The sequence below is a fragment of the Electrophorus electricus genome, chromosome 14 (genome assembly GCF_013358815.1).
Source record: "Electrophorus electricus isolate fEleEle1 chromosome 14, fEleEle1.pri, whole genome shotgun sequence".
NCBI classification, from domain to species: domain Eukaryota; kingdom Metazoa; phylum Chordata; class Actinopteri; order Gymnotiformes; family Gymnotidae; genus Electrophorus; species Electrophorus electricus.
The window spans coordinates 1,534,274-1,558,188 of record NC_049548.1 but is presented as its reverse complement, the minus strand read 5'-3'; the positions used below and the strand labels follow the sequence as shown (position 1 = coordinate 1,558,188).

Below are 23,915 nucleotides of genomic sequence, written 5' to 3'. Positions count from 1 at the left end.
AAGTAGTGTTACAACCTTTTGTAATGAACAGATTCCATCCATGTGGCATTTGATAAGTGTCATCTGTTGCCATGTACCCACACACAGCTCATTAAGAGGCTTCCATGAAGTGTGGGGAAGACATTAGTTTCATTAACTTCTGCTTTCTCAGAAACATTTTCAAGCTCATACAAAAGGTACTCTAAATTTTCAGTGTCACAACTGTGTGGAGAAATGTGCCCAGTGACGTGGTGATAATTTTCTACTGCCAGATCTCGAGATCTTGCACCGTCAGGCAGTATCGGCTGCTGAACAATCAAACTATTAACAGGAAAAATGTGCACAATGTGAACAAGAAATCCGTTCACAAAGGACATCCTTAATCACTGGTGAGTGGGCTGGCTAAGTTAATAAAAGACTAGTACACCACGGCTTTTCCATTCCTAATAAACAACAAAAAACATTCTTTGAAAATATCACAGGCAGCAGTACAACTTCTAATAGTAAAAACCTTTTCACTACAACCCAGGAAGTCTGGCCTTTTTAAAGCTGATGCTACTGTTTTGGGTATGTCAATAGATTTAACCAATATGTCTTCTTTCCTTCCCAAGTAAATACATTTAAGAAATCAACTAAAAATTATTTCTAAAAAGGTTCTTTATTTGAACATTCCATACAAACAAAATATAATTTAATTGCAAAAACCAACCTCTGGTCCATAGATAATTACCAAATAATTTGAAAAGCATTTACAAAAATACACAATACAAAGACTTACTAAGATCAACTCAAAAACAAAATAAATAGTGATTAATAACCTGTTTCATCTGGGCACTTGAAAGTCATTACAATATATACAGGAATGTTGCAAAAGGTAAATTATCATTTTTGCTTAGTATTAACAACATTTACAATATGTAGCTTAAAATACATTCTAGTACGTTTTATTTGGTTGTAACATACTAACTGTTTTCCAGTGCAATTCAGAACTGCTGCCAAGTGCCCATGTGGTAGCTGAACCAAAATACTTAGAGAAGCACAACTGCAAGAAGACTGTGTTGTGTGCGAGAGAGGCAAGGACACCAAGTGTGGAAGTCAATCTGAGGGTGTCCCCATACTGGACCGAAAAAATGGTCCAGTAACTCCAGTGTTAAACAGAGTGATCCAAATCCAGGTCGGTGCATGATCACTGTGGTGCAGGCTCACCATGCACACGAAACCGGTACAGGCATGTATATTCCTGGTGACCCCAGTTACTCAGAACTCTGAGCTCGATGAATCGAAAGGAATCTGTTTTGTTTTCCTGGAAAAAACAAAAGTTAAATATAAACCAGACAGAACAAGGATGTGAAAGCATATAGCTATAAACGGCATACCAGGCTGATGCACCACACAAAAAGGGAATGTTTAAACTAATGCGCCTGTTGAGAAAGAACAGGGCACCCAGCCTCACAGGATCTGGGGTGCCAGGACACTAAAACACATCACAGAGATGTAACCATGTTTAACCACATCTACAACATTAACAACATCCAAGCCCCTGAATCTGCCAGCACCGCTCTACTGCGTGTTCTCTCACCTTGACTGGGTAAGTCTGAAGAGTGTCACCGCCCTCCTGGTAGATGTAGTTCCCCAGGAGCTGCCCTTCTGCCTGCTCTTCATGTTCTAGACCCTTTAAAGCATGGAAATGGAGGGAAAAGGTCACTCATACTGAAACAGAGCCTACTCAAATTCACTTCATCCTCCTTCTTTTATCCTTTGTGAGCTGCTAATGTGATGCTGGAAGAAAAACAATGAGGAAAAAAAATTTGTAAAAATGTAAAAGGGAAATGCATGCAGTCACAGTGCACCTAGGAGCAGGGCAAATCTTCAACGCTTGTCAGTTCAAGCATGTCACTAACGGGAAGCATTCATAACAAAATAAGTAACAAGCCAAGGTTTGACCTTAGCGGATGAGCCAAGGTAGCATATGGACTGTGCGCGTCTTACGTAGACTGTGAAGTTGCGCGGTGCACTGTGGATGTTGCCAGTAGGTGAGAGGGCTTTGGGGATGTGCTCCAGGGAGAAGGCTGTGGGCACGATCTTCATGGACAGACGGATCACTAGATATCCATGCGGACCTCGGAACGCCCAACAGTTCCCAGGATATATGTCCGGCTGATAGGAGTAATAGTGAAGGGGATAATGGAGAAGAGGAAAGCAATGTGAATGTTTTAAGCAAAGTTTTTAAATTCTTGACAAGCATGCTTGAAAATGAACCCACCTGTATGACCACGCGGGGAGACTGAGAGAAATACCACAGTGGCAGGCCGAACAGACTCATCAGGGCCGTCTTGGTCTTGTACGTTTCTGAGCAGCGTGTGCTTAAGATGCTGCCACCTAGAGAAAGTCGTGGGAGATGTTTGCATGGTACTAAAAGCTGAAGATTGTGACACGCAGTTAACAGATTGTGCAAGTATTCATGGCTACATATGCACGGATTTTACATTTTGTACACTGCTAAAAAGTAACGATACACCCCTGGAGATCACTACAATAGTCCATAGCCAAGTAGATATCTTGGACGACTACACGGTACATGTTAGCTACCAAGAGCAAATTTCTACCCACAGCCTTGTTGGTGGCTGAAAGGCTTTAACTGGCAGACTACCCTCAACCCAATCTGTGTAAAGATGCCAGCAACAACACAGCTGTGCACAATACACCCATACCAGCACAACATCCACTACTACCATGCTATGGAGTCAGCGTTACAACCATGCTCAGAATAAGATCCTAATATTTCGAATAATGTGGATGGTGTGTGTTCACTGCTTAGATGTCACCCCTCCTCCCAAAACATGACTGCAAAGATGACTTCAATACTACACCTGAAGACTCCAGTGCATAATCTGCAAGGCCAATGCGATCCTGGGAATACAGCTTCAGAGCGTTTTGCACCATCAGCTGCACATGCTGGCGAGACAGCAACAGCGATTGTGCGCAAGTGTCGAGCAATAACCGAAAGGTAAGCATGCGTTAGCACCTTCACTTCATTGACCTCGTTACCTCTTCTGATAAGCCCGTTTTGCCTGCGGTTTGCAGCACAGCCTGGGTGACCGTCTCAGCGCTGGGCTTTTGTTGCGTTTGCTCCAACTGAAGGGACAAGTTACCCAGAATTCTCTCCTCGAGGGCGGCGAGGGAGGCCAGCAGGTCGTGGCTGCTGGCGTACTGAGTAGAGAGCCACTGCAGCAGAGGACCTGATGGCTCTGGTCCCTCAGCGCCATACAGAAGGGTGCGCAGCTCCTGCCTCACCTTCTCTGACACCTGGAGAGCAAAGGCATGCACATAAAGAACGCCTGGCTCAGCCTGACAGGACGTTTCATTTGGCCTGCCAGAAAACAGAGTCATACTAAAATTGCTCCCAAATAAAATTCAGTATTTTGCTGAAATCAGTCATTATAACAAAGATTATAACTTCTAGGATTTGGCACCACATACTTTTTTTGTTTGTATAACCATTCGGGGTTTTTTTGGGGGTTTTTTTTTTTGCTGCCCACCAAAATCAGTACCCTTTTTAATAAAGATACAAAAATTGGTCACCCATGCACTAGGCTAAAGACGTCTTGTATTGCACATTCTGAATAATCACCTCTTATCCATATCCTAACCTTTACTACTACAATGTTTCAGACTAGCATAAAGGCTAACTTGCAGGCTTAGGTGATACCTACCTACCTACCCCCCCCCCCCCCCCCCCACCACCACCGCTGCTATTTCACCAGGGATTATGGTATATGACATATTTGTGCAGTTTAAAATAAAGATTTACATGGATAAATAATGTATTAAATATTAGCCCAGCATACAAGTGGTCACCACAAGCCAATTATTTATTTTCTGGCTCCAAATAATCCTTCTGTTGGCAAAGTTCACTGTTATATAATATGAAATGAATGTATTACATTATGTTGTCTTAGCCTATTTGGTCCCAACTTTCTTGAGGCAAATGGTGCACACAATACTCCCAAATGGGGAGAGGCCTTTTTCTTTTTACTAGTCCCCACCACTCCCAGTCAACCTCTCTCACCAGTAGACTGACCTCTAGTGGCACAAGCTGCACACTACATCGCCACAATACAAAATCTGCAAGCCAGTTTAATATAAAGGGAAGTGTCTGTATTTTTGACGTTACTGATAATCATACCATCAGGGTTTCAAAATACCCAAGTACACCACAACACCTTGATACAGCCCGTCTACTAACTCGTTACAATCACTGCCACTAAAGAGCAAGTGAACGCTGAAGGACACTTCGTGGCAAATTAAATGCAGAAACGTGGGCGACGCCAAAACAGCCTGGCTTGAAAGAGAAACGCAGTGCACAGTAACACAGAGTCACTCACTGCATCATGGAGGGAGTCCAGCTGCTGACATCTCCCCTGGCAGGCCATCACGCCCTGCAGGTCTGCCCTGACGGTGCCCAGCGCCTCTTCCAGCCTGCGCACTTCTGCCAGCAGGACGGCGTGGGAGGCGACGTCTGCTCCCCTGCTGTACGCAAACGTGGTCAGGCGGCGCAGAAAGGGACTGGACATCGGCGTGTAGTAGACGTGTGAGCCTCACAGTCTAACTAAGTACACTGATGGACCAACCTGATGAACGATGTCTCCGCCTCGCCTCTTCTCTGTAACTCCTTCAAATATGAAGTTCAAAAAAAATAAGAACGGCACACAAATACACAGTTATGGTCAGGCAGCTTGTGTGCAGGTATGTATGCAAATATACACTGAAAAGTGAACACTAAAGAAAGGACAAAATGCAACTGAGATGCTGTACCTCTGTTCTGAGTGCCAGCTTCTGAAGAAGAACTTCCACCTTTACCAGCCGAGACTCCTGGGCCTGTCCCTCCGTTTCAACCTCTTCCTGACGCTGCAGGACCACAGATCGCAGAGCGCATGTGCTCAGCATCAGTCATGCTCTCATGGAGCATCGTGGGCCCGTGCAGCAGACATCACTTCAGGGGGGGCTTACCTGCAGTGATGGCTGCAGCATCTCCCTGGCCAGCTCATCCTTGAGTAGGGTGACCCTCTGTTCCAGTAGGCCGCTCACCCACCGCTCCAGGCTCTCCCTGTCCATGCGCGCACGCAGCTTGTCACGCAGCGAGCGACAGAGGCCCAGTACCTTGGCGTGTCGCTCCTGCTGCACGCTGTCCGCCGCCACCCGCTCCCACAGCTGGGCCAGGCTCCGTTCCATCCTCTCCAGCCTCTCCAAGTCCTGTTGGGGGGGGGGGGGGGACACACCTCTGTTTCCTCGTCACCGTGCCAAGGTGATCGGAATGAACAGGAGAAAACAAACTTTAGGAGCAGTTCACATACCGGACTGTGTGTGTGTGACGGGCCAAAGCAGGGTAGATCCTCGCTTACAGGTGCTGGATCTGAGGGGGAGATCAGGTGATGACCCGTCGTCACGTCTGCCACAGGCAGAAAGTCCCACAAGCTGGAGGGACACCAGCAGAAAGCTACACAGTGGAGGGACACGGATGGAGATAATGGTGATGAAGAGCAGAGGCTCTGATGCTCTAATGTCAAAGTGAGGACATTCACATGCATGTGGCTGAACTCACCAAGGAGCAGCAGAAGGGGAAGCAGAATGAGGAGGAACAGTCGCAGTGTGGGCACGCACCTGGAGGAGCGGAGGAAACAGATCAAACTTTTGTCCTCTATACAAAAACAAAGTTAAAATAACTGACAATGTAAGAACTCACCTTGTCAAGAACAAGGTGTTCAATAGGGTCATCAGAAGGACCAACTGGTACCACGCTGCTCCCAGCCACCAGAATGCCCCTGAAGCTGCCCTGCCTGTACACACACACACACACACACAAAATCAGGAAGGATTAGCACAACATAGGGAAAGTAAAAGGACATGAGCCACAGGGATCAGAGTTAGTACTCAGCTAGGGAAAGAAAGAAGGAAAGCGCAACTGCAGGTCAATGTTTTACACAGACACTCACACAATAGGAAAAAGACTTGCTTCTGCATTCTTTCATCTGCCTATACTGCTGTGAAAAGAACAAATATGCTGCCAAAGTATTTATATCATATTGAGGACTTCAGTTATAGCCACAATTAGGGATTCATAAATCTACTTATGTAAAGTATTTACAACATAAGTATACATTTCTTCACCACTCTTCTACTGACTGCAAATCTTAGGCCAGAATCGCTTCCCACTATGTCAGTGTTTGGAAAAAATTGCTGGCAGGGCTACCACTGTATCTCAGAATCCCGTAGTTGTGGCTTCAACTGAACAACCTTAAAGCAACATCTGTTACTGCAGCCCTGACTCAGCTGGTGTAAATGTCATTAGCTGGTGCCCTCAGCCAAGACAAAGGCAAACCCAGCGTAAAACAGTCAAAGCGATGACCTACGCCGCTCAAGCCCGGAGCAGTTTGCCTGAGGCACAATCCGAGTGCACAACACAAAAGGGACAAAGGGACAGGGTTTAACCCATGAGCAGCTGCACAGAGACGGGGTGGGTAAGCTTGGCACGTGGGGATCAGCAGACTTGGACAGGACGTCTCATGCAGGGGTTTTACACGAAGCCATCGGAATGACCTGGAAACACTGCAGGCAAACAGACAATGGACGGAATCTTCTGCACGACGAACCAGCCAGCTGAAAGAAGCCCTTGCCCCGCCCTCACCAGACCACTGCCTAGACACCACCAATGAGGAAAGCACAGTTACTCAAACTCATCTTCACCAGTAACAGTCAGGACCAACGCTCATCCTCAGAACATCTGTGCATATGAATATATGGGTCGATCAGTGTCATTAAGTGCACTCCAATTCAAATAAACCCATCCTCTAATAATCCTATAGCCCATAATAATATTGAAGCACACAGAGTAAAAGATGATTTAAAAAAAAAAAAAAATCAACTTAGTACCAATAAGTAAACAACCTGTGAAGGAAATAAGGAAGCACAGAATCCCGACTAAGTGCTGGGCCCTGGAAGACCACGTGTGGACTGGGCATGTCTTCGGATTTTGTTTCACTTTGCAGTCATCGCCTGTTCAGATTTAAGAGACGTGGTGACGAGAAAACATTGAAAAGTAATACCAGCAAAGTTGGCGAAATAAAACGTGGCAAACCTTTAGGGACATGACTGCAAGAAAAGCCAAAATGGACATGGACATCTTATTTACTGCATGAAAAAGTAAAAACAACAAAGAAAAAAACCACTCTGATCTTCCACAGTTTGTTAAAGCAGGTGTGCTGGTCAACACATGCCAAGCTTGCTGGCCTGAATGTTACAGCTCATCTGTTTACATTAGTTGTGGTGAATGTTGGTCTGGTTGCTGTGTGGGAGAGACAGTAGTAATCTGCTACTGAGCACTACACCCGTCAAGCCCATCGCCTAAAAGAATGAACTTCTGGTCACAACAATACTGTGGACGTATTCAGATTAGTGATTGAAGAGCTGTGTTTGCAGCGACAACCCATTTAAAGTTCTCTAGCGGTTCCCATGATACTTTTTGTGAGAATGTGATTAATCGGTATGTAAAAAGACAAGCCCATGAAGAATTGAAGTACTTGAAGGCTAGCTGTAGCATGTACACAGGGTGTGGGTGTGTGGTGAAGAGGTGTACTTACACAGAGGGCCACTGAGATTTGGGTTGTTCCTCTGAGTGACACATTCATTTAGATTCATGGTTCCACAGTATCTACTGTGAACTACAGAAAATGGGAACAGAAAAACAAACAAATAATGGCAGATCGTCCTGCTCTCCAAGTTCTGCCTGAATCAGATCCCTCTGAACAGAGCGGCTGGGGATGTGCAGAGAAAGGAGGAATTTGCATGTAACCACGGTAACTCCCATAGGAGAGAGTACTCATTTGAGTAAAAGCGACGTGTTGTGCGTGGTGGGAGCGGTTTGGTCAGGGCAGGTGAGGTGAAGCAGTGCCTGTGGAACAGAAGCTATAGAGACGTCGGAAGAGAAACGTCCTGTTGGGCGGGAGAGAACACCAGGGGAGGAGGGGGTGTGCGAGTCAGCCTTCTGTGGTGTCCCGAAGCCATCAGCAAAACCCCCAGAAACAACAAACCTCAAACCCAGGTGCGAGCGACGAGGCCACATTACACAGAATGAGAGTGTTAGGAAACGCCCAAGTTAGCCAGGAAAGAGTAGAGGCATGGTCCGGATGCTTAAAAACAACAGCAGGACCAGGTGCCCATTTTACGTTTCGTGACTGAACCTTTGCGCTTCAGAGGCGGAGAGTTAAGAGCAGAGCCCCAGTGCCATTACTACCTCCGCTTGTACTGCCACGGTCGGGCCCCCTCAGGCCAGTGGGGTGAGTCAGCAGAGCGACGGCTGCAGCTACAGAACCAGCCAACCTCCTGCACACCCACACCCCCCCATCCTTCACTGAGCACAATAGGGCTGGAGAGTCACAGCACGATGCCCCACACAGACACACACACACACAGACACACACACACTTCTGAACATCTGGTTTCAAGAAGTACAGATCGAGAAACAGTCAAGAAATTCTTTATGAGGGAATTGTAAGTGTAAGGGGTGAAAGGAGGTAGTGAGTCTCCACATGTAAGCCCTGACAAATTCCCTCTTTCTGTGGTGCGAATCTCAGCCCATGGTGCCAAGTTCAAATTAGAAACGTGTCATGTCACATCAAGTCTACCAGGGTCACACTTTACTAAAACAAACACCTGTTCCATTATCCCTCAGAGTGAGAGATCCGAAAGATCAGTAACAGACGTAGGTGCTTGTTAAAATAGAGAATCATCATTAATTAGGTGAGAAAAGAAGATAGACAACTAGACAGACAGATAGATATATGGACCAGACAGGCAGGCTGTGAGAAGTTTGGGGTGGAAGCGCAGTACCTTTGCCCTGTCGCTGAGTCTTCAGCACAGCGCTCTGTATAAGCAGTATGAACGCATGTGTCACAGTTGCAACAACCCGCCTGTTGTTATACAGGAAGGCCCCAGAAAGCAACCGCAGCACACCTAGACACACCACACTCCTATAGGTTAGCACACAAGCACACACTACGGTGGACCCACATGTCCCACGGTGGCACATACGTCAAACGATGGTAGACAATGAGACTCAAGTCAAACAGCAAACGTTGTGAAATCACAGACTGCAGACACATGATAAAAGGATCTGTAAGGATCCAAGACATATCTGTCATTGATTGTGTCCTTATACCAGTACACAACCACAGTGTATTATTGCAAACCCTGTAAGTAGAGCATTTACATTTATGGCATATGAACCAGCAACCTTCTGATTACAAGTCAAGTACCTTAATCACTGAGCTACCACTGCAGCTACCACTCCAGCTTACACCATAAAACTATACAGGGAGGGGGTGAGGGGGGTTTAAAAACATGTAACACTCCTGCATCTTGGTCAGAACCCCCATCAGCAAGTTGCTCAGAACGCAGAGATACCTCACCGGGTTTGTGCCGACGGCTCTTCTCTCGACTGTAGACTGTCGTCTGGGGATGGGAGGCGGTGGCAGAGTATGAGCAGTAGGCAGAGGAGCAGGGCTTGGAGTAGGAGCGACCGGCAGGCAGGATGTCTCTCCTCTCAACACAGTGACCCATGCAGTCGCTGCAGATGTATCCAGCGTGCATGGCAGAGGTCTGGGTCTGAGCTGTGTGGCTGGAGGTCAGCGGCAGGCTGTGGTCCGCCAGCATAGTCTGATCTGAGGGATATGATACACTGGCTACAAAGGCAGGGATATCCAACTGCATGTAATGCTCCTAAACAGGCAACATTTTTTCCCCCAATGAACCCCATTATATAAAGAAGTATGGTAAACTAGACAACCATAAAGGTTGTCAAAGTGCACATTTTAAACCACATTTGGTATTTGCAGTTTTGTAAATTTTAATTTAAGAAACTATGGAAATAACGTTTGCTATTGTTCAATATGGGGAAGCTTCCAAATATTCCCTGTAGTCAGCCAGCTAAGGAAGAGGTTCTACGTGTTTTTTTCTGGTATTACAAAGAGGCTGTATCTTAATTTACTCAAGGTCACTTAACTCAGTGGTACCTGTTGCTTTAAACAGATCATCACACACATGGACATATAAAAAAGCAGTGTCCTGTGTGCAAGTACCTACTCACTGAGAAGCTGTGAAAAACCTAGATCCACTAATTTGGACATAACATACCTTTTAGATCTCCATCCTCATCCAGTCCTAAAGAACACAGAAAGAGAACAGTATTGTATCCCTCAGCATCACTTAGTGCAGACACTGGGGCCGTATACGAGTGGTCTGGTGCACGGACCCCAGAAGCTGTCGACGAGCGTGTGCTCCTGTATGCTCGACTCGTCGAGCAGGGTGGACAGGAGCGAGGCGTCGCTTGCGGTGCAGCCGTGCAGGCTGCTGTCGAGGGCCGGGCACGGCTGTGAGCCCTTCGCCGGCATCTGGAGCGGGAACCCTGAGCCGGACGCCGAGTGAAGAGCCCTCCGGCTTCTGAGAGACGTCCTGGGAGATGGAGAGAAGGAGGTACAGAGGAACATGACAAAAAATAATAATAAAAGAGTGAGAAAGAGATGAGAGAGTGAGAGAGCAAGTGTGTGTATGCATGCGCCCGCGCGTGTGTGTGTGTGTGTGTGTGTGTGTGTGTGTGTGTGTGTGTGTGTTAGAGAGGGAAGGAGGGAAGGGAAGGAAAAGACAATGAATGAACCAAAACAGTGACTCCAATTTTGGAGCGCAAGGAAGAAAATGCAGTATAAGATAGAAAGTCACCCGTTAGTAAAGATTAACAGGAGAACAAGCCACAAAAAAAAAAAAAAGACAAAACCCAGAACACTTCCTCCATCTTTGCAAATAAAAGCAGCTCACATGCTTTCATAATGAACAGAGCCTCCAGTACTGTAGGTGGCGCTGCGGTTGAAGGAGGAGTCTAGCAGACCGTCATCCGCATAGGGGCCGGTGCCGGCAGCATGCAGCCGAAGGCTGCGGCGTGTCATACTGGGAGAGTCGATGGCAGGAGCGAGGTGGTGCTCCCTCTCGTAATCCAGCGCAGTGGAGGAGTAGCTGGAACTGAGGGAACAGAGTGAACCTGTTAGCCGAGTCAGACTAGCCAGGCCTCGGAGCGAAAAACCCACCTCAGACACACACCCGTCCTGACAAAGACGCACGGCTCCTGAAAAGCCAGGCCCCGGTCATAAACTCAGCTGGTATCAAAATACAACTTGAACATTACAATGTCTCCAGATATTAGGACCTCAATGTCAAACTGCTGATTTGTCTAGATTATTCACACCCTTGTCTCAATCTGGCTTCTTTGGCTCTTTTAAAAAAGTTTTTTTTTTAAGATTATTGCGCTCGACAGAAGAGTTCTAACAGTCAGATCTGTTCTGTTGTATCAGTAAAGAAGACACACCACACAAGAGCAGATGTTCAACAATGAAAGCCACAGGAAGAGCAAAAAGGACAATGCACTCAGCTCCGAACATAAAGGCAAATACCACCCCCTTACGACACACACACGTACAAAACCTCATGCATCCAAGTTACAAAACAGAAAAGCAGAAATGAGTGGGGTGTTCTTCACATGCAGTGCCTAGCCATAATTTTTAGGCCTGTATGTTTCCAACAAGAAAAAAGAAAAAAAAAGAAACCCAACACCATAAACCACCAACTGCTATCTCTCCAGGAACAATCCCAGCATTCATGTGGCTGAACTTTGAAGCCCATCTGACTGCTACAGGCTTCTGCCATTCAGGCAGCTGAACACAATCTGCTGGTAGGCTCTACAGAAACCGTCTCCTCCGATTACACGGCATGACAAACTGTTGCGTTTGAAGACTGGGAGGTTTTCGATCGCTGTACCAAACCTCAGTGCTCAGCCAACCCCCATGATACATGCTCCAAACACCCTCACAGAGCAATAAACAAACATTCAGTGGTACGCACAGCACAGTCCAGCCCCAGCTCTCCAGAGAACACCTGTCGACACTCATGCCGCCAGACATGCATTCCTGCGTGCATACACACACACACAGAGCCGATTAGCCGATCTGACCAGGGCTTACTCTATTTGCACTGTCCACTTCCTGTAGGAAGCCACGGGAGTTGCTTAACGATTCATCTAAGTCCCTCCCTCAGGAGTTCTACCCGTCTCATAAGCACATACTGACAGAGAAACTGACACAGGTGTCATATATACATGGGAACACACAGCACAACACCTGATTTTAGTGTGCTTTGGGTAGCCCAGTTAAGGAATTTCCCACACTTCAGGAGCCTTTCCCTGCTTTTCCAGCAGCGTATGTCCACAGCCCTCTCACGTTCCTGCTCCTAAGCCTCCATTAGAGGATTTGGCATTAGAAAGGCATGACCCTACTGTAGCCCTTCAGCCACCTCGGTTTACCTTCCTCTCTCTGAACTGAGCAGTAGTCGCTCTCAGCCTGTGTGAGAAATCCGCTGCCTCGGAATCTTTCTGGCGAATCAGCAGCACCGAGCGCACATCAGCAGTAAAATGGGGCTGCATTTGAGGAAGGCAGCCAGGTCCTAAATGACGAAGCACAACTGCCAGGCGCAGCCTTATATCATGCTGCACATATTCCCGGTGCAGCATGACACAGTACGAAGCGGTAATCTAATCAGACTTCTCTGTAACAGCTTCTGGTGTATTCAAGCCGCATTAAACTACAACAGCAAAATGTCTACGTGTCATAAATGATAAAGTCATGGGCTGTCATTTTCCCTGAAGAAACATTATAAGAAAGACTTTGTAATGTAGGCAAACAAGTTGCCTTTAATGTTTTTCTGACTCACTGCACGGGACATACGTTTTGAAGGATTGTGTAGTCATTACATTTGAAATAAATACTCTAAACACACAGGTCCTGTCATTCAAACACTTGGGTTTACCCCATTCCTACACCTGTACTCCAAACCACACCCAAAAGGCAGCTTGTAGAGAATACCACCATATAGCCCATCGGTCCTGCCGGTTCATTCTTTTTAAGATGATGCCATTTGTCTTATGCCTGCAACACAGATCCTAGGAATGCACACCCTGCAATCACACTCAGAGCTGTCAATCTCGGATGCACAACACCCAACCCCTCAAGTAGAGGTGTGGCTTTTGCAGCACTTGAAAATGTTTTCAACATATAATGTGAGGAGCTCCAAACAAATGACCAAGTTGGCTAGGTGGGCTAAACACGCACTGTTGGAACAGAACAAGCCCTGTAATTTAGGCTGGGAATAAATAAGCAACCTTAAAGCAGCTCACCTGAGTGAGTAGGTGGAGCCTGTGCTCCTTGCAGCATGCTGATGAGCAGTGCGTGTGCATACCTCAGAAAAGCACATGGTCTCCCTACAGCTCAGACCGTGAGAGTCAAAGCACGGGACTTTACCCTTTCTACAGAAATTAATCCGTTTTTGCAACAAAAATGAAGACAGACACCTAGTGAGGCAACTCAACCATTCAGTTTCTGCCTAAGCAACAGAAACATCTCCCCCCCTTTGCCTCATACTATTGTTTTGTTCCTGCTTAATAATAGAAAATTATAATACAGGCTGAACAGAGGCCAACACACTCCTAGTCAGTGAAAAGCCAGTGTTAAGTGCCAAGGCAGGTAACATTAGGTATAGTAGAAAGTGAATATTAGGGACAATTCCACCAAAAAAAACCAAACAAACATGAAACTATGACATCTCTTAACTAAAATTCATTGACAACTTATTTTATTACATGACGCATGAACATATTATAGGATTTATTTTGACCCTAATGCATAAACAAAGGTTAACACTATAACTGAATAACGAGATGCAAGGTCAACTGGATACGTTATTTTGGACTGACTGCAACGACACTGTTCGAAAACAAAAATATTAATGTGGTTTAAACAAAATAGGCTTTGGTCCCATGACAGGTCACTTTTTGTCTGCTTGCAACGAGCAGTAATTCTAAACAGCGATTCCAGTCGAAACACGTTTTGTAACTGAACTAGAGCAAACATAATTGAAGAAACGTACCTTTTTAAAAGCAAGTCAGTTCCTATGTCTGCATGGTAGCGCAGCGTTGCTACAGCAGTCGGCATGTGACACGGACGAAATATCGAAGTGACAGCCCGTGATCGCTCCCCAAGTCTACCTACTCCAGGACCCCGGAGTAGCGACCCCGGACCACAAACTGACGAACACGTGACGTTTGGTGGCGAGGTGGGCGTGAACGAAATGACCAAAACCTGCAACTCCGTAAAAAGGTACAAACTCTTCATTCCACTCACCAAGATGGCCTCGAAACAGAGCAGCAACGTTACGAGTTCAGCAGTCGAGTCTCCCAGGTCTTAAATAGACACTACAGCGTTCCCACCGTGAATCAGAGCCAATCAAAACGTGCCAGAAAAAATATAAAATACCAGTAACCTTATGTTTCTCACCCAGAAGAAGTGTGTCTGTAAAACGCAGACTTCCTTATTTTGGAGCAGTGTAGGTAATATGAAAAATACGCGGCTCAATCAAGTTCACGACGTAACACTTACATCTTTATTTCATTCTTTACTAAACGTCTCCCGGGCGAAGCCTGAAAAACTTTCAGCAACTTGCATTAAATTATTCCGGTCATTTTAGCAAGAGTCACAAAACCACATGAAAGGAAGGTTTTGGTATATTGCGGAGAAAGGGACAAGATGCAGTATTCTTAATCTTTGCAGGGCATCCTTCAATCCCACCAATGTGAAAATGACATGGGCGTGTTGCGTGGAAAAGCAAACTTATTCAGTCCATCACGTGATAGCCTATGATCAATACGGATCAGTATGCTTGAGCTGTGTATCTAGCTACACTTGTCTAGGTCAATGCGTGCAAATCCAAACGTAAATGAATTTGAGCAGGGTTTTCGGTCGTAGCGCGCGGCTATTAGACGGGCAGCGTCAGCGCGCGGGCTACACCGATCACAATCGGCTACGTCAGGTGGCTAGCTAAGCTAGCTAATTACAGCAACACTAGGTAGATTTGTTAGTATCATTGCTTCTCGAAGAACTTTTCTGTGTTTGCTATCAAATGCAACGCAGGTTACCAGAAATCGGGGATATATCACTTTTAAACTTGGTTGGAACCTTCCATCTGGGGTTAAATCAGCAAACTACTTATCTTACCTAGCTAAGCTAATTAACGCCAATTAACGAACGTTAACTAACCATAGCTAGCTAATTTAACATGAACCTACCTTGACTTCCAAAATGCGTCAGTTATAATTCAAAGTTATTTGGTTTTCTGTTTTAAAAAAACTGTGAGCATGACTTGGCAATTAAAGAATGTATACGTTGATAGCCAGAGACTGAATGGTACCTACTTTTAACGTATTGTTTCGACTCTGCGTTTGACTATTTTTTTTACGTCATCGGATACGGCGTATTAAACGCCGCCTGTTATAAAAATTTATTTTAAGAAAGTTATTTCACGTTTTATTTATGATGCACTGGTGTCAACTCAAACTTTTACAAATTCTAATGTATACGGGCGTATAATGCTATGGGTAATTAAAATTCAGATAGCTAGCCTAAAAGTGTGTGTATATATAGAGAGAGAGGCTTATATAGGTATACGTCTTGAGCAGTTTTTGGTTGTCTGAAGGAGTTCTGCAATACCACAATCAAAGTACTTCTCCATGTAAACATCATATTCCCTGATGTCAAAAAGCTGGTGGAGATTGCAAATTATTTTAACAATTACTGGAGAGTTTCAGTGTGTTAGCACAATTGATGGAATCCACATACTAATAAATGCACCATTAAATTATCCTTTTTTTTTTTTTTTAACCAAAGAGAATGTTAATAGTATTTCAAGCAACTGTAGGTGGTAAAGTCCTCTTTTGGAATTGGCTTGTTACATAATTTTTAGATACTGGCAGACTGATCCCACAGCAACTCCAGGTCAAGTAGGGCAAGGTCGCATTACTAGTGAACAGTAACAGGTGAGAAGTGGTTTGAAATGGAATATATGCCCATGGGGTCGCTATCAATAAACAACAAATGGATCTACATATTCAAACATTTTCAGAGATAATTAAATTTCTGCTTGTGATGAGTCTTAACATGGTCGCTAACTCACTATGCACCATTTTGTTTTTGTCACTATGCCTATTGTTCCTAGATGAATCAGGCAAAAAAGTATAGCTAAGGTTTATCTATTCTCTTTGGCTGAACTGCTAGTGACTTGGTGGTTAGCATGTTTGCCTCTTGGTGCTAGGATTTTGGGTTCGAGTTCCTATCTGGGTGGAGTTTCCATGTTTCCCCTCTGTCTGTGTGGGTTTCCTCTGGGGTCTCTGGTTTCATATGGTCCAAAAACATGGAGGTTAGGTTGATTGGATATTCTAAATTATCCTGTATGAATGTGACCTGTGTGCATGTACATCCAGTGATGGCTGGATGGTGCTGTCCTGGTCTTAACCGCCTCTCCTTCACCTGGTGCAGTCCCCCAGGCTGCTACTGTTTCTGATAGAGAGTATGCTGTGCACAAATTGGTTGCCACTTCTCCTCAGTGTTTGTAAAAACTGATATCTGTCTGTAAAGTGTCCCTGAGTCTGAGAAAGGTGCTATACAAATGTAACTAATAACAATATTAAACCTGTTTAAGTGAATGAAAGTTAAATAAACATTGTTGTGCATAAAATGTGACAACTGGGCCTACAATTTAGATTATATTACCATGGCTGTCACCATCATCTTTCAAGAACTGTCACAGTGAAAGCTGAAATAACAAAGTAATAAAATAAATAAAAAGACAAACTTATTTATTAACAGATACATTTATTGAGGCAGTATAATACTTTTTGATCAAAATATATAGGCTAACATAATAGTAAAAAAGTGCTGAGAAGGACTTCTGTGATCTTGTAACATGCAAATGAACAAATCAGTTCCATGCAAAATTTGAGTGGACAAAAAAAATCAGATCTAAGAATTTGCATTGATTGCAATAAATGTTAAAAGAATAAATGAACAGTATTTTATTGCCATCATGTTAAACTACTTAAGATATGTAAATATAAAATCTGTCTTTTCATCCTGCTGCTTTTAATCACCGACCAGTGTGACTTAAACCAGTTATTCATCTCATTGAAGCGGCTTCACTATTTTCATTGAAATGTAGTTCTGCAAGGAAATAAAATAAATATTTTTTGAGTAATTTAAAAATCATCATTGCCATAATATAGCACACAGTTATTTGGGAAACAGTAGAAACAGCAGCCTTCTTCAAGCTTCTCCTTACCGGTAATGAATAGAGAAGGATTCCAACAAACAGCAGCACTAAGATTAACAGAATCAGGCCAATGAACAGCCACTTGAATCTCCGCCACACAATGAACTTCAATGTCTTGCATGGGTTGGTAAACCAGAAGAATGAAGTCTCAGGTCGGCTAAATGGACACAAAATAACCCTTTATTTATAATACCACAAATCGGTATATGCTTCAGTTATATGATCACTTTAATAATTGCATTACTTTGGAGGGTTAAGCTTTGGATTCATGTTGGGTTCGTCCCTTCCTTTTCCTGCTGGCCTCTCCTCTGATTCCTCTTCATTCACTATCTCCAGTGTCATCTCAACCTTTCCCTAAAAATCACAGGCACAAGTCAATAAACTGTAAACTGTGCCTTGCACAAGCATTTAACCATCAAACATCAGATTTATCTGAATTACAAATGACACACAGGTTGTTCCAGCCAGAATTCTCACTCCAAAATCATGAAAGTAAAGTTTAATTATTTATCATCAAATCAAAATGAAAAACAAAAAAAAAGCTGCTTGCATATGTATTTAACCCCTTTATACCAGTATTTGGTAGAAATTTTTGCTGCAACGTTTGCTGCAAAAACAACATTAGATCTGTTCTGTTGGGGTAAGTTTCTACCAGCTTTGCTTACTGGTTGGCGATTAATTTTGCCCATTCTCCCTGGCAGATTTGCTCCAGGTTTGGCAGGTTGTTTGGATGATACCACATCTGACTTGAGATCTGGCGTTTGACTTGGCTATTGTAGAACAATAACCATCTTGCTGTTCAACCACTCCTGTGTTACTTTTTATTTGTCATCATCGTCCTGCTGAATGGTGAAGCCTTAGGTTTTTTTTTAGCAGACTGGAGCAATATTTGTATGTATTTTCCACTATCCAGCCATTCTTCAATTTTAGCAAGATGTCCAGTCCCTGCTAAGGAAAAGCATCCCTACAACCCCCATATTTCACTGTTGGGATGATATTTGTTGAGGAATGAGTAGTGCTATATTTGTGCCTCACATGGCATTTAGAATTTTGGCTAAGACATTCCATTACTGACCAAAATCTCATCCCACATTTTAGTTGGGTCAGCATTAGTTTTTTTCTGGCAAATTCCAAATGTGTTTTTTCTTCAGCTATTGTTTATTCTTTCTAGCCATTCTCCATACAGGCCTGCTGCATGCAGAGTTTGTAAGCTCTTTTGACAGGTATAGCTTCACTCATTCATTGAATTCTGTAGCTCCTTTAAAGTGATTTGTTTGCCTGACCGTGGTGGTTCCTTGCAAGTCTGCTCTTGCTCTGATACTTATGTTGATGCATGGGTTGTATCATGCAGCTTTCATTTCTGAATCGATCCCACAGTGCTCACCAAACACTGGGATGTTATTTTGAAGCCTTTTCCTGTCTTGTGCATGTTTATAACTTTAATTTCCTTAGAATGTTCATTTTCATAGCTTTACTTCCAATTCACAGTCTGACCAATGCTACTTTAATTAAGCGGGTCGATTATCAAGAAAAGGTGAACTTTAATAGATCACAGGTAGTGACCAATTGGAAGCCAAATGTATCCACACTAGGGCAATATCTTTAATCTGTGTAAACCTGGGAGTTTCCATAGCACAGGGACTGAATACCTAAGCAAGCAGCATTTGTCAGTTGGTAGTTTTTGTCAAAGAGTATTTTCTTAGAAAATATAATTTAAAAATAATTTTGAAGTTCAGTCTTTTAAAATAAATTAGCACAGCACAAAATATCAATCATTTGAAATCCAGATGAATCTGATCATTTTAAGGGGGCTGAATAGTTTTACAAGACACTATATATGTAATTATACAAAGTCACCTCTAAAAGGGGCAACAGGAAATATAAGTCAATGATATTCATGATTTATTGATAAAATATCACATAATTGTACTAAACAATCTAAGAAAAGAGTAAAAAGAGAGTAAAACATGCTATGCATACACCAAGTTCCTTCCTTCCATCTTTTTCAATGTAGCACGGCCACCATCCTTTGACCGACTTCTGGGCAAACAAGGATTTTGAATGGTCGAATTTCTGGCCTGATTTAGGTGTGTTATCTAGCATGTGCAGGCTGCATTTCTCAGATAGTTTGGCAGGCGTGATGAGGTGGAGCATATCAAGTTCAACAGTTCCTGTTACACAGTACAAATTAAGACACTTTCCCATATGGCTAGGACAAGTTCACAAAAACACATACACATGCCTTTAAGACATTGAAGACATCTTACCAAGGTAGTCATCCAGTGAGAATTTATCATTGTCCCATATCTGAATGATCAGCCTTGGTGGAATTCTGAACTCTGTTTTGTCCAGACTCCAGAAATGTTCCTGATTACAAAATATATCTTCTTAGTATTTTTTTCCACAATACATTTTCTAATTATTCACCTTTATTTACTAAAATATAATATTCATTGTATCCTATACCAGACGTTAGGAGCGTCTATATGAAAAGAGGTTTTAAAAAACGTATTAAAGTTTACAAATTCACATGAATTAAGATTATTGCAAAATTTGTAGCAATAGGTTACTTCCGATGATTGTTTTCAAAGTTATCTTAACTAGAACATAATTATAACTATGCCATGGACAATCTTTTGGGAGAAAAAATTAAGCACACTGTATATGTAGACTATTTTGTCAATACTTTACATAAATCGTATTACCTTTTTGGAAACAAGGCAAAGTTGCTCTGCTGGAAGGTAATCAAACTCAAAGACAAATCTCCAGTTGAAATTTCCATCGCCATCAAGAGATCTGTAGTGGACATCAGTCTTCTGCTTGTCCTCTTCCATACCTGGCATCCAGCTGAGAATTACAGACTGTCCATTAACAAAAGGAAAGCCTATTTTTGATTAAAATAATATAATCGATTCCATAATACTTGAAGTTTTTAAAAATACCCCTTCACATATATGTCACTCATATGCTCTCCAGTGATGCTAGTTTCATCCAAAATGACATTGGTGGTGTTCCAAACAATGACCCGCAGCGCATATCTGGTGGACAATGGTTTAATGGTTAGCTCCAGTAAGAAGTAAGTCAAAAATTGAATCACTCAGATTCCTCCTCACTTCTTAGGCTTGCGTGGAGATATATCAAAAGGAGGCCCAGGTACTCCGAGGCTTTTGGGGAAAACATCAACCCAGATTTGAAGGCTTCCCTGCAAAACACAGAAAAGTACAAAGGGGAGGAGGGTGGGGGTTTCCATGTCATGACATTAGACTATGTCAGAGTCCCTATTCTTCTCACATAGGTTTACTCAAGTTCTGAGCAGTTGGAAATTTAGTACGAAACATCTGCTAACCTACTATCCGGTAGCGTATTATATCACAATGATTACATGAATGCCATTTAAGAAAAAAAAAATCTCGCGTGAAATCCCTTGGTCACTATAGCTTTCGACAAACAAAATTTTGTATTGTGTAGCATACATATGTAATGTGGCACTGTTGCTGTCTGGCCCAAAACAGAATGCTTCTGGTACCAGACCTAGAGTAAATCACAATGGCTTAAAGGACCAGAACATTACTACGGCGACAGAGTGAAGTTTCTTTTTCAAATAAATCATGTCTTTCTTAAAAACTCCAACATAGTCTGCTTGTGATTTCAATTACTGTGAGAAGGGATGAATGTACTTTACCTCCCAACCCACTCTAAAAATTACATAAATGTTGAAAGTGCTGCTATAAGCACTTTATATAGGCAGGCCAGTGCAAAAATGGTATGCGCGGTCACGTACACACCTGTGAGAGAGTGGGTTGGAAGGTGCTATAGAGTGTTCTAGTCTCCACGTGTTCTGGAACCAGGCCCTGTGTTCTGAGAACATGTAATGAGATCCGCTCACTGGGTGGACCCAGGTGCTGGTGAAGTTCTTTGTTTGCCTCTGCAGATATATAAACAAATGATTTAGGACAAGATTATAAGATGTGAAAGAGTCCACCAACTAATTAAAAAAAATAAAAAATTACCAAAGTCAGAAAGGCGATATTCCCGACCACTGAAGATTAAGGTGTTGCCATTGTCCTCAGTTCTAGGAGGAGACACTCCTTTCAGACGTGCGTGGTTCTGAAGAATCTGGGATGGCTTCAGCTGATCCCGCCACTGGTTTTGTCCAGAGCTATTTCAGGAATAGTGTTTAGCTAACCAGGGACATATTGAACATATCTTGAGATAACACAGTATATGGGGATTGTGTTAAAGGATTCTCACATGCAGTATGTCTGGGGCAGGCCACAGTAGGAACCAAAATGAGAGAGTAACCGATTCTCCAGGTCGATCACCGTCTCTCCAACCTTCTCATCATGGGTAAGCAGATCAAAATCATACACTGAGATTTTCAGGTCTTTGTCTTGAGGGAGGAAGCATGACGCTTCAAACATTCTGTTGAGAATAGAATCAAAGACATGGCTGTCCTTAGATACAGAGAAAAGCATAAAAAGAGTTAACTACTTTCAAAGATTACCCACCACATTACCTTCCAAAGACTGGGTTTATAGTATTTGGTATATAATTATCTCTGTCATCAATGATAGTTTTTCCCAAAGAAATCTTGATGTATGGGTCACACTGTGGAAAAACAAATTTAGGCCACACTCAAAATAACCACATACTACAGAGTAAATTGCAACCTCACATTAATGTGTTGAGATTTTATTGTATTAAAGTGCATAATCCTTACTAAACCGTTGTTGTCTTTGGGCTGCAGGTCAATTCCTCTGACCACGTAGATCCTGATAAGGCACTCTTGAGGCCCACTCTCTGGAAGCTCTTTGAACTGCGGTGGAGGAGAGGGCACAGCTGGGTCGTCTGACAGCGGGTAGATCTTAAAGGCACCCTGAAAAAACAGTCCATTAGACGCATATAACTATGATACACTGGAGTGTAACATTACCACAGAGTGGTAAACACATTAAAGTATAGACTCGACTGAATACGTCCTAGCTACCTACTGATGAGCACCCCATGTGTTCAGACAAATGAAAGAAAAATCGCCCTTTCTTCCTCATTTTTACCTTGAACTCCCCAACCACAGTAGGGTCATCATCACCATGCTCATTCTTGCCACGGTACAATTTAAAGGTGTTGCAGAAATCAGTCAGGCCCTTATATTCACCTACATCTTCAAGTTCACAGTTAAACACCTGAAACAATTTTACATTAATGTATTCATATCAGTTTTTTGAGATTCAATATTAAAAACAAACTTTTGCAGCTGTCTTATATTGTTGACCTAACAGTGATTAAGGAGTGACGTTATGGCATATATAAGCTTATGTTGTGAACTGTTGTTACATGTTAGTCAGTGGAAATTCTATGTTGTCCTTACAGAGCCACTCCTTTAAAAAGGTAAATACTGATGTATAATAACTGTGACTTCAAGCTTACCTTCAGTATGTCATAGCCTTTCTCAAGGTATGGGCCACATTTCTCATGTTCTCCAGTGGAAGCATAAAATTTACTCCACCAATCAATTGCCTCTTTCTCCTGTTATAAAATGCAAAGCAAAATGATGCCTATATGTGTTATGTATGAAATAGATGTGTTTTGAGGAAAAGTTTAAAAACACACTATGAAAGCTTGCTTGGCAGTTTACTGCCAGAAAAACTCACCTTTTCTTGCTGTTGAGTTTAATGTCATGAATGGAAAAAGAAGACAATGGTGAAACAGCTATGTTAAATGAACTACACAGAACTTTGAAAGCAAAGACTAGCAGACAAGACTTTAAATTACCAAAAGATTAATCTGAATATGTGAAGATACAGCAAATCAGCAGGATTGTGAGCTAAAGGCAAGGGAAAGTAACTCATTGCTAGAGCGTGGATTGAGTGAGTTATTACTCCCAAATTTCTTATTAATCAAGGCAGTAACATTTGGTGGAAAAAAATTGAAGTAATAATTTTTGCATTTAATGAGGGGTGTATTGATGAACATGAAGCAGAGCTTTTGATTTGCCTGGTGCATTTATGCCATACATTTATGGTGCATTTATGCCATACATACACGGAGTAGAACTGATGTGGTCATTTTGTCAACAGCTGCTGAGAAGCCGTACATAAACTGAAAGTCACAATGCTGACAGTGAAAAAAAAAAGCTTATCTGGATCCAGTAGAGCACTACACATAATTCACGCTCTGCCTTGAGATAGAAGTCTCAGAACTTCAATAAAAACGTTACTGTTATGCCCATTCAAAACTAAACACACTGCACCTGCGTCTCGAGAAGAGGCCGTTCCTCTATGTTTATGTGGAGTTCCTGAGGGGTGGATGCCATCAAAGCCACTACAGGAAAAAGGAACAGCATTTTCGGGATAAAGGTGAATTCCCACAAAGAACAAAAAAGAACAACTTGACTTTTGTCCTACAAAATATCCACTATGGATTCTTAGGATTACAAAACTAGTATTACATTACTAGCATTAAACAAAATCACACATATTACAACAAAATAAACATATTAAAGAGCACCTTTAGATGACATGGCCACTTCAGCAACTTCATCATGATTACATCGGAATTCCTCCAGTGAGGTGATGGTGCACTGTCCTACCACTGGCTTCCTCCCAAACGGCCTGTGGTCAATTACTTTCAGGACAATTGGAGGCATGTACATCTCATCTTTGGGTAAGCTCTTCAGGGAGAGGAAG

At 43.0% G+C, this 23,915-nt stretch overlaps 2 protein-coding genes and 1 long non-coding RNA gene across 14 annotated transcripts in view; 1 reads left to right on the top strand and 2 right to left on the bottom strand.

Annotated features, from left to right (window-relative positions):
- Positions 1–618: 618 nt before the first annotated feature.
- zgc:152977 (SUN domain-containing protein 1) lies at positions 619–14,715 on the bottom strand. Of its 11 annotated transcripts, none has more exons than XM_027021646.2 (23): positions 14,508–14,715; positions 10,846–11,046; positions 10,286–10,485; positions 10,168–10,194; positions 9,444–9,695; positions 8,866–8,988; positions 8,270–8,401; positions 7,617–7,697; positions 6,925–7,032; positions 6,577–6,675; positions 5,723–5,816; positions 5,582–5,640; positions 5,334–5,476; positions 4,990–5,232; positions 4,795–4,887; positions 4,611–4,651; positions 4,365–4,509; positions 3,028–3,285; positions 2,850–2,934; positions 2,243–2,358; positions 1,969–2,136; positions 1,559–1,651; positions 619–1,282 (listed from the first exon to the last, which is right to left on the bottom strand). In XM_027021646.2, exons 2-23 carry the CDS (start codon positions 10,971–10,973, stop codon positions 1,166–1,168), a joined length of 2,805 nt encoding a protein of 934 aa, XP_026877447.2. In that variant the 5' UTR covers positions 10,974–11,046; positions 14,508–14,715; the 3' UTR covers positions 619–1,165. The 11 variants fall into 11 exon arrangements, with proteins under 11 accessions (XP_026877447.2, XP_035389087.1, XP_026877443.2 ...); XM_035533194.1 differs by lacking the exon at positions 14,508–14,715 and adding an exon at positions 14,253–14,417; XM_027021642.2 differs by lacking the exon at positions 14,508–14,715 and adding an exon at positions 13,999–14,082.
- Positions 14,143–22,065, top strand: LOC113584627. Its single transcript, XR_003411422.2, has 3 exons — positions 14,143–14,228; positions 21,472–21,576; positions 21,977–22,065. It is a non-coding gene; the product is annotated as an uncharacterized LOC113584627 (long non-coding RNA).
- myof (myoferlin) overlaps positions 16,765–23,915 on the bottom strand; it is a 23,561-nt gene continuing 16,410 nt past the window's right edge. Inside the window, exons 38-56 of one of the 2 annotated variants that reach the window (XM_035533193.1) lie at positions 23,737–23,899; positions 23,480–23,550; positions 23,272–23,328; positions 22,881–22,889; positions 22,657–22,755; positions 22,284–22,412; positions 21,950–22,105; positions 21,746–21,837; positions 21,481–21,651; positions 21,240–21,388; positions 21,015–21,154; positions 20,343–20,431; positions 20,172–20,267; positions 19,935–20,076; positions 19,497–19,596; positions 19,210–19,400; positions 17,474–17,583; positions 17,239–17,386; positions 16,765–17,120 (exon numbers count right to left, since the gene is read on the bottom strand). In XM_035533193.1, coding sequence (XP_035389086.1) covers positions 17,082–17,120; positions 17,239–17,386; positions 17,474–17,583; positions 19,210–19,400; positions 19,497–19,596; positions 19,935–20,076; positions 20,172–20,267; positions 20,343–20,431; positions 21,015–21,154; positions 21,240–21,388; positions 21,481–21,651; positions 21,746–21,837; positions 21,950–22,105; positions 22,284–22,412; positions 22,657–22,755; positions 22,881–22,889; positions 23,272–23,328; positions 23,480–23,550; positions 23,737–23,899 — 2,151 coding nt within the window. In that variant the 3' untranslated portion in view covers positions 16,765–17,081. The remainder of the gene's footprint in view (positions 17,121–17,238; positions 17,387–17,473; positions 17,584–19,209; positions 19,401–19,496; positions 19,597–19,934; positions 20,077–20,171; positions 20,268–20,342; positions 20,432–21,014; positions 21,155–21,239; positions 21,389–21,480; positions 21,652–21,745; positions 21,838–21,949; positions 22,106–22,283; positions 22,413–22,656; positions 22,756–22,880; positions 22,890–23,271; positions 23,329–23,479; positions 23,551–23,736; positions 23,900–23,915) is intronic. The other variant, XM_027021640.2, reaches the window with a different exon arrangement.